General features: G+C 41.5%; 1 protein-coding gene across 1 annotated transcript; it reads right to left on the reverse strand.

The window, feature by feature from the left end:
- Positions 1-888: 888 nt before the first annotated feature.
- Positions 889-8,074, reverse strand: LOC112631035 (arf-GAP with GTPase, ANK repeat and PH domain-containing protein 5-like). The gene is made up of 5 exons (XM_025395535.1): positions 7,879-8,074; positions 7,436-7,504; positions 4,979-5,047; positions 2,317-2,351; positions 889-903 (listed from the first exon to the last, which is right to left on the reverse strand). Exons 1-5 carry the CDS (start codon positions 8,003-8,005, stop codon positions 889-891), a joined length of 315 nt encoding a protein of 104 aa, XP_025251320.1. The 5' UTR covers positions 8,006-8,074.
- Between the last annotated feature and the right edge of the window lie 2,405 nt (positions 8,075-10,479).

Consider the following 10,479-nt stretch of genomic DNA (forward strand, 5'->3'; position numbering starts at 1 on the left):
AGTTAACAGAAAGTCCTGCTTCCAAATAAAGCAGACCAGGGACCACCACACATTGGAGAGAAGCCTCCAACAGAAGAGATCAAAACAACAGAAAAAAGGAATTCATGAGAGCAGTCAAAACCAGGAGAAAAACTTAAAAACAAATCTTAAAACACTCTCAAAAAATATAAAATTCAATAGAAATAGTAGAGGATAAAATGACAGAATATCCCAGAAGTAGAAAAACTGAAAAAAATAGAAGGGGAAAAATTAAGAACCAATGCCTGTATACTGGTCTAAGCAGCCTAGCATCTGAATAACAAGACTACTAGTAAAAAAGTAACAGAGAAAATAAAAAATTCTCAAGAAGAGATAGTTCGCAGGTTTAGCAGCCTCAATAAAATGAAAAGATCCCCACCAAGCTGTGACTGCTTTTTTTTTGTTTTGAGATGGAGTCTCTCTCTATTGCCCAGGTGGAGTGCAGTAGTGCAATCTCAGCTCACTGCAACCTCTGCCTCCTCGGTTCAGGTGATTCTCCTACCTCAGCCTCCCAAGTAGCTGGGACTACAGGTGTGCACCACCACTCCTGGTTAGTTTTTCTATTTTTAGTAGAGATGGTGTTTCACCATATTGGCCAGGCTGGTCTTGAACTCCTGATCTCGTGATCCACCCACCTCAGCCTCCCAAAGTGCTGAGATTACAGGCGTGAGCCACCGCGCCCAGCTCCCACCAAGCTGTTATTATAAAATTTCAGCACCTCAGAGTTATAGAAGATCCTAAAAAGCTTCCATAGATACCTAAAACCTGGTTGTAAATAATGTGTCACACACTGGCAATAGATTCAAGAACAACACTGTAATAAGAGCACAACTGCGAAATGTCTTCAGAACCATAAAATATAGATTTAACCTAGAGGTGTCCTCTCTGTCAAAGAGGAGGGATTTTAAGACTGGTCAGCTCTCTGAACATCTCTACCCAGGAAAATGTGTTCAAGTACAACTAGAGAGGATAACAGGACAGAAGGAAAATCAGGCACTCAGGGACAGAATCAGGGACTCAGGCGATCCCACACAAGACAGCAGTTATATGAGATCCCAAAAGACTTTAAGGAGCTAGCACAGAAAAGCAGACATCGAGCCTATCTAGGGAAAGCCACTCCATACTGAACTAGGATGACAAAAGGCCAAAGAAAGTTGCCCTCCTACAAAGAAAAAAAGGAACAAATGTGTTTTCACAGACAGAAAATATCTTTGAAAGGCATGTGATAAATGCTACAACACTTGGGGGAAAACACCTATTAGAAAATAAGCAAAGGAATATAGTCAGAAAATTAGCTTCACGCTAAAAAATAATGGATGTGAAAGCAAACAGACCACCCAGAGGCTACTTACTATATTTGGATGGATAAACTAACATCAGCTAGGAAAAAAGGGAAGATCCAGGAGAATTGCGGAAGTGCTCAGATTTCAGAACTGTTTCAGAGACAGGGTGAAGGACATGTAATGCAGAGGCACAGTGAAAACACCATATGACTTAGCAGTGAATAATATTTGCAGTCATAATCATGTAAATATTACTGATTTAGTAAAACTTGTGCTACAATTGGAAGAAAAGGAGGGAGAAAAATAAGATCATGGTGTAGTGAGGAAGGTATGCTTTTACCTGCTGTGATAGAAAGTCAAAAGACAGTGCTGGCAATTAACTTAGCTATTCTAGTTTTGTTATTTCATTAAAAATAAGATTAAATATTTAAGGCAGTTTTTTTTCTTTTCTTTTCTTTTTACTTATTTATTTATTTTTGAGACAGAGTTTCACTCTCTGGCCCAGGCTGGAGTGCAATGGCGCCATCTTAGCTCACTGCAACCTCCGCCTCCCGGGTTCAAGTAATTCTCCTGCCGCAGCCTCCTGAGTAGCTGAGATTACAGGCATGCACCACCGTGACCGGCTAATTTTGTATTTTTAGTAGAGACAGAATTTCACCATGTTGGTCATGGTTGTCTCAAACTCCTGACCTCAGATGATCTGTCCACCTTGGCCTCCTAAAGTGCTGGGATTACAGGCGTGAGCCACGATGCCCAGTCTTAAGGCAGATCTTTTTTATCACAACCAGACTATTGAAATTTAACTTAAATATCAGAAATCTTTAAAAGATGGACACACTAAGCTAAAGACTTTTCTGGATAAATTTAATACTTAGGAAAATAGAAGAGATTTAGAAAATCCACAAAAAGAGGTCCATGCTATCGCCAGTGGGTCCACATTGTAATCTAAAGAAATCAAGAGAGACAACTTTTATGTCAAACTATCAATTTCGTAACTATTTGACTGTTTACTTACATGGTTTGTACAATTGCTTCTTCTTATTTCTACAACTAAGAATAAAAAAAACCAAACTGGTCACTTCTGATACAAATACCATAAAATAAAAGTAGCTGTTAACATCTTACTGATTACTCCTATGTAAAATGAGACAAAATTCCATTTAAAATATTATTTTCAATAATTTATAATTTAAATTATCTGGCACAATTAATGTCATAAAGTCAAATCTAAAAACTTAGTTTTTCATCTACTTTACCTTTTGTTTCTATTACATACAAATGAAAGAATCATCATGTACAAAAGATAAGGGCAAAAAAAATTAGGCCAGATGAAAAATTTAGCTAATAAAGAGTTCGACTGTTGTATATATGAGCCATGATCCATTAGTATTCTCTCATTCGGTATTTACACATAGCTTACTTTAATTATCAGAAGCTAAGCGCTAACAGCTCTAAGAACTACTTCCTGACCAGGCACCTATCTCTAGATGCAACAGAATCCCTGTGAGCATCTTGAACCACACTTAGTGGTTACCTACTAATATGTCACTAAAAACAAAACAAAAAAAAAAAAGGGTCTTTACACAACTGGAAAGTAACCTGTCTTAAATTTTTTTTTTTTTTTTTTGAGATGGAGTCTCACTCTGTCACCTAGGCTGGAAGGCAGTGGTGGGATCTCAGCTCACTGCAATCTCTCTGCCTCCCAGGTTCAAGCAATTCTCCAGCCTTAGCCTCCCACCTAGCTGGGACTACAGGCACGTGCCACCACGCCTAGCTAATATATTTTTTTTTTTTTTTGGATTTAGTAGAGACGAGGTTACACTGCATTAGCCAGGATGGTCTTGATCTCCTAACCTTGTGATCCACCCACCTCGGCCTTCCAAAGAGCTGGGATTATAGGCATAAGCCACAGAGCCTGGCCTAAATTTTAATTATAAAATGAGTATACAAACCTAATTGGACATGGTGTCTGCAGCACAAAAAATCATTTTTGTTTTTCTAAAAAAAGGCCAGAATAATAAAAGCCTCAAGAGGGACTTGGGCCATGCTTTGTTTCCTACATTGCTTCTGCCTTTGATGCTGGAAGGGCCTTGTAGGCAAAAGTTCCTACCACTGAAGAGTGAGGGACATGGAATAGCTTTTCTTTTACCGCTTCCATGCTCTCTAGGTGTGAGAAGCCCATGGCTCTGGAAGGAGCTGGGAAATACAATTCTGATATGTGTTGGATATGTTCCCCTCCAAACCTCATGTTAACATGTGACCCTTAATGTTCCTATCTTGAACATTAGGGCGTACTGGGAAGTGTTTGGGTAATGACGGGGGATTCCCTATGAATGGCTTGGTCCCATTCCCATGGTAATAAGCAAATTCTCATTATGGTAGTTTAAAAGAGTGTAGTACCAGCCAGGTGCAGTGGCTCAAGCCTGTAATCCCAGCACTTTGGGAGGCTGAAGTGGGCAGATCACCTGAGGTCAGGAGTTTGAGACCAGCCTGGCCACCATGGAGAAACCCTGTCTCTACCAAAAATACAAAACTTAGCCAGGTGTTGTGGCGCTCACCTATACTCCCAGCTACTCAGGAGGCTGAGGCAGGAAAATTGCTTGAATCTGGGAGGCGAAGGTTGTAGCGAGCCACGATCGCGCCATTGCACTCCAGCCTGGGCAGCACAGCAAGACTTCACTTCAAAAAAAAAAAAAAAGTGTGGTACCTTTCCCCTTCCCCTCTCTCCTCCCTCTTTACCATGTGGAAAAACCTGCTTCCCCTTTGCCTTCTATCATGATTGTAAGCTTGCTGAGGCCCTCTCCAGAAGTAGATGTTGAAGCCATGTTTGTACGGCCTGAAGATCTATAAGCTGATTAAACTTCTTTTTGTTATAAATTACCCAGCCTTAGGTATCTCTTTATAGTAATGTAAAAAATGAACACAAATTCTAACCACAAATAACTGACTCAAGATGGGCAAAGTCTACTCAAACTATACAAACAAAGTTTACAAACTCCCATGTTTTACTGTGCTGCATTACTTCACATATTATTATGGAACCCTCACTTGTATTCTTGCTGTTTAAGTCAACTGGAAAACTTGGCTGTGTATGGCTTTTTAGCAAATAAATGAGGATTTAGCATAACATTAAGGAAAATAAGCAGGAGTAGGGCATGTTTAAATTTACATTACATCAAATGAAAAGGTTAATAACTTAAAAGTTTTGAGTAGCATGAACTTGGATGTGGTAAATGAATGTGGTCAGAGGACTGTGTGAGAGGAGGCCCAAAAGACATAGTCAATCCCCGATGATAAACAGCTACGTTTTTTAATTTATTTAAATGAAAACCAAGCTGGAGCCTAAGTTCTATCATTCATCTTTAAAATGCACTCTTTGGAGCAAGGGAAAAGGGACCAAGAATTGTGAATAAAGAGAAATCCATGACTCCTCCGTCACATGACAAATTAATTGTGTTGATAAAAAGATGGCAAAATGTATAAACAAAAAGTTTACATGTTTTCACTAACAAGATAACTAAAGGAAAGTATATCACATGTTAAAATAAGACAAGTGAATATGCAAAAAGTTGAAAAATTTAAACCAATATGAGTTTTTCTAAATACTTCCTATAATACACCTGATCAAACAAGAGTTTTTATTCTTTCTCTCAGCGGAAAAAACAATGTTGTCTCACCATCTGTTTGAGAGTTCCTCTGGAATATTGTGCTTGCCTCTGGATTGGCAGAAGGGTTAAACTCCAAAGCTATATGTATAGAGGGAGAAAAGAAAAAAGATGTAATCATTTATAAAACTTTATCAATTCATTTATTCAACTGCTGCATTTAGGCTATGTCACTACCTCTACTTTTATTCTTATCCATTGAAATGAATGTATAGACATAAGATAGAGCCAGGCAAGATGGCACATGCTTGTAGTCCCAGCTACTCAGAAGGCTGAGATGGAAAAATCACTTGAACCCAGGTCAGGAATTTGAGGCCAGCATGAGTAACATAGTGACACCCTCCTTTATTTAAAAAAAAAAAAAAAAAAAAAAAAGAGGTAAATGTTGGCTTTGAATTGTGTAAAATCAACTTTGCATAAAATAAATCAAGATGGCAGTAAGTTTTAAAAGACAGGTCTATTTTTTAGGCAAAGTATAAGATGTATTCTAGAGTTTTTAAAATTTTTAAAAAGTAAATTCAGCATATCTGTCACTTCCATGTCATTCTGAGGACATAGAACCTTAGTTCTGTTGAGTAGCTGTCTTCCACAGTCATGTGATATCTCTAAGTCTTCATTTTTTCATTAACAATACATAGGGAGAACATACACAGGCCTTATTTGTATTGGAAAGGGCCAAGTGAGACATACATAGACTGTGTTGTAATCCTAAAGAATGACAATAAAGAGCCATTTCTGGGCTCTCATCCAACACTACCCCGCTACTAACGGGTGTGTAACATCACTCAGAGGGTTTCCTTACATCACCAAGGAGAGTATAAGTTTACACAACTACTTACATGCTTTGTGTATAAAGGTGTATAATCAATTAATTCATATATTTGTTTATTCTAAAGCAATCCTTAAATATCTTGAAAAGTGAGGATAGTACTTCCAAGTTACAAAGTCATACTCATCATGAGTCTTAATTGTCCTACCTCTTAAAAAATTAAGAGCCCAACCAAAGTTTAAATAGAAGAGCTTCAAGACATTTCCTCTACAACAATGAAATCTCTGGCATTTAAATGAAACCAATAAGCCAACTGGATTTAATTTCATTGTGATGCAATGTTTTCTATCTTGAAAATTTTAGTTTTTATTCAAGAATCATATTATTACCTGGAATTACTTCTACTTAGATTCATCTCTTTGCAAAATTTTAGAGGTAAACCAACTAATTGTTTTCCCTTTTCTACTGCCTCCCATCCCCCGCCTCTTCTAGCAGGGTAGAGATGGAAAAACTCCAAAACTCCAACTTTCTTTCTTTCCTTTCTTTCCTTTCTTTCTTTTCTTTCTTTTCTTTCCCTTCCTTCCCGTTCTTCCCTTCCTTCCCTTCCCTTCCTTCCTTCCTTTCTTTCTTCTTTTTTTTTTTTTTTTTTTTTTGAGATGGGGTCTCACGCTATCACCCAGGCTGGAGTGCACTGGCACAATCTCTGCACACTGCAACCTCCACCTCCCAGGTTCAAGCAATTCTCCTGCCTCAGTCTCGAGAGTAGCTGGAACTACAAGCATGCGCCACAATGCCCAGCTAATTTTTGCATTTTTTTAGTAGACACGGGGTTTCACCATGTTGGCCAGGCTGGTCTCGAACTCCTGACCTCAGGGGATCTGCCCTCCTCAGCCTCCCAAAGTGCTGGGATTACAGGCAAGAGCCACCATGCCTGGCCAAAACTCCAATTTTCTTATCTTTGAACAAGATGCTATTGTCAGGAGGGGAAAGGACAAAGAGGGAGCCACGGCAGCAAACACTCTTACAGGGAAGGTCGGAGATTTTAACCTGCAATCTTTATATTACACATTAAAAGTCTACATTAACATTTCATGTCTTTTGAAAGTTTTGACCATGAGCCCCACCTCTCTTTTAGAACAAGGAGATAAATAAAATCTGTTAAGTCACCAGAATAAATCTGGAGACATATTTTCTGTTAAAGTAAGAATTTTAAAGTAATCAGAGCCTCATGGGTAAACTCCTTTGACAAACCCTCCCCCAACACACGGCCATTTTTCTGCATTTTCATGATGTTTCACACCTTTCACAATTATTTTAACCACCCTCTTTTTTTTTCCTTCTGCATTCAAATTAGTTAGAAGAAACTAAGCAGCTTCTATCAAGGTAACTTAAAGCAGCCCATTAAGAATACCATACAGCCTCTCCCACAGCAACCTCCATTCTGATTTTAAATAAGAAATCCCCAAATATCTGAATATGAACTGTCCTGAGATTTAGCTACTTTAACAAAGGAAACAATTAGTCACTTACCTGGTTCCTTCACTTAGGTACCATCTGGATAGGTACAAAGAAAAAATAAGATGGGTACTGGAAAGTTGGAATATCTGAGTTTTTATTGAGAAAAGGAAGAGAATATTCCAAAGAAGCCTCGACAAAGTTCCACAGGATAATAAATAGAGCTACAGACAATGTTGTCTCACCATCTGTCTGAGAGTTCCTCTGGAATATTGTGCTTGCCCCTGGATTGGCAGAAGGGTTAAACTCCAAAGCTATATGTATAGAAGGAGAAAAGAAAAATGATGTAATCATTTATAAAAATTTATCAACTCATTTATTTGACTGCTGCTTATTCAACAAGAAGAGCCACAAATAAATGGTCCCGTGACAGCCTGGGAGAATGAGACGAGAGAGCCAGGACCGGGCGATTGGGAGGGGAGGCGAAAAGAAAAACTGACTGGACTCAGTGGGGAAAGACTAAGGGGTGGGAATGCAAGGCAGAGCCAGCTTGTGCTCCTGGCCAGCCCGTGGGAAAGCTGGCTACAGGCAGAAAGGAGCTCGAAGTGGGCGGTGCCTCCCAGGGGACCTTGGGGACAGCAGCAGCCAGAAGCAAGCAGAAGGCAGATGGCACCCGTCACCTCCTTACTTTCAGGCATCTCCCGGTCATGGATGTGGTGCATGTGGAGGTCCTCACCAACTTCAACAGTCACCGCAGCAGGCTGCACAGCAGCAGCCATGGGTGCCCCTGCCATCCTGTCCCCAGCTCCTGCCATCCTGTCCCCAGCTCCTGCCTTATAGATCTAAGATTCAGAGGGACACACAGACCCCTGTTGCTGGTCAAACTCGGGGCTGATCCTGGGGCGCACACAACAGGTCGGTATGTTCCCCATGGGAGGCCTCTACTGTCTGCCACCACCTGGGCCTCTGCTCACAGCTTGGGCTCACACTCCTGCTGCCCTAGGCCAAGGCTATGCTGCACTTGCAGAGATGGTCTTGCCTGCTGCTCGTCTGCCCACCTTACAACCCGGCCCCGGCCCCGGATGGGACTGCAGGCCAAGGCCCGCACCCTGCCGCTTCCCCTGAGTTGACTTGTCTGCGAGGGTGAAGACCAGTCCGCTTATTCAATAGGTTGTGAACCCAACAAGCACTGAGAGACACAACAACTGCCTGAAGAGAGAACAGACGGAGCTCCTCCTCCTTCTGTAGTCACCTACAGACTGAAGCCCACTGGCCCAGATGGGAGCCCAGGCATGTGGCACACAATGCCCCACCCCACACTTCACAATGCCCTCCCCGACAGCTCACAGTGCCCCATCCTGGCTGCCACCCCTCCCCAACAGCTCAGAATGCCCCTGCCTGGGCTGCCCCACCCTGTGGCTTATGATGCTGCTGCTCTCCTGGCCCCTCGTGCAGTGCCAGTGGGACTAAGGTTTTCATCCATCACCAGTTTCCTGAGATTTTTAGTCCTAAGAAAAGCACAGGGTAGTTCGTTGCTTGAAGCCGTCTTCCTCTCTGAGTTCTACACAAAGCCTCAGTAAAGTGGGTCCCATTAGCAACCAAGCTGAACAACTTTTATTTGCTGACTGAATATAGATACACCTGAATGGCTGACTGCTTTTGTAACTAAACACTCCTCTCCTGTCTTCCAATGAGTGGTTGTTTTTGTCTGCAACTTGAACACAGCAATCCCTGGGGCCCTAGCATATTCTCAATAAAGAGTTACGGCTGTGTGTCTTGAATGACACCTTGGGACCCACCCTGCCTCCACCTCCTTCTCCATAAAATAGAAACCTAACTTGTCCCTCCAAGCTCTGAAATGCTGAAACTTACCAACTCCCTTTTCTCCCCACTATTTCTTCCTTCCATGCCAGGGACTTTCAGATTTTCTTTCTTTTACTAACAAAGCACTATGCATGATTTTGTCATACAAAATTGAGAGCCATAAAGTGGGTTACTGCAGTCTAAAGTGGGTTACCACCGTCCTAATTCAATAAAGATGAATACTCGACATCTGGCAAGTAGTATGTGCCTGACAGTGTCCCCACTGTGATATGCTCATTTAACCTTCAGAAACAATCTCATTTTACAGATTTTACAGAAGAACTTGAGATGGAGAAGGTAAGTAACTTCCCCAAGGTCACGTGACTGCTAAGGGTGGGGCCACAATTTGAGCCCAGGTAGTCTGAATCCCCCAATTCCTCAAGCATGATTATCAGAAATTATATCAGTCTGTTTTCACACTGATATAAAGAAATACCTGAGGCTGGGTAATTTATAAAGGAAAGAGGTTTAATTGACTCACAGTTTCGCATGGCTGAGAAGGCCTCAGGAAACTTACAATCATGGCAGAAGGGAACCAGATCTGACTTACATGGTGGCCAAACAGAGAGTGTGAACATGTGAAGGAGCAACCGTCAAACATGTATAAAACCATCAGATCTCAACTGGGCACAGTGGCTCACATCTGTAACCCTAGTACTTTGGGAGGCCAAGGCAGGTGGGTCAACTGAGGTCAGGAGTTCGAGACCAGCCTAGCTAATGTAGTGAAATCCCATCTGTACTGCAAATACAAAAATTAGCTGGGTGTGGTGGCACATGCCTGTAATCCCTGCTACTCAGGAGGCTGAGGCAGGAGAATCACTGGAACCCAGGAAGCAGAAGCTGCAGTGAGCCAAGATCACACCATCGCACTCCAGCCTGGGCGACAGAGCAAGACTCTATCCCAAAAAACAAAGCAAAACCCTGTAAGATCTCATGAGGACTCACTGAATACCACAAGAACAGCATGAGGAAAACTAACCCATGATCCAGTCACCTCCCCCCAGGCCCCTCTCTTGACACATGAAGATTGTGGGGATTACAACTCATGATGAGATTTGGGTGGGGACATGGCCAAATCACATCAGAAAGTAAAAGCAGAAGTCAATCTTGGACGGGAAGTGACATTGTAGATTATTATTATTTTTTGAGATGAAGTTTTGCTCCTGTTGCACAGTGAAATTGTTTCTCTAATTTCATTTTCAGATTGTGTCTTGCAGATTTATAGAAATACAATTGATAAATGATTCTGGCTATTAACGTTTTATGCTTCAACTTTGCTGAACACATTTTTTCTTTTTCTTTTTTTGAGATGGAGTTTCACTCTTGTTCCCCAGGCTGGAGTGCAATAGCGCGATCTTGGCTCACCACAACCTCTACCTCCCGGGCTCAAGTGATTCCCCTGCCTCAGCCTCCCAAGTAGCTGGGA

The sequence above is a fragment of the Theropithecus gelada genome, chromosome 9, assembly GCF_003255815.1.
Source record: "Theropithecus gelada isolate Dixy chromosome 9, Tgel_1.0, whole genome shotgun sequence".
NCBI classification, from domain to species: domain Eukaryota; kingdom Metazoa; phylum Chordata; class Mammalia; order Primates; family Cercopithecidae; genus Theropithecus; species Theropithecus gelada.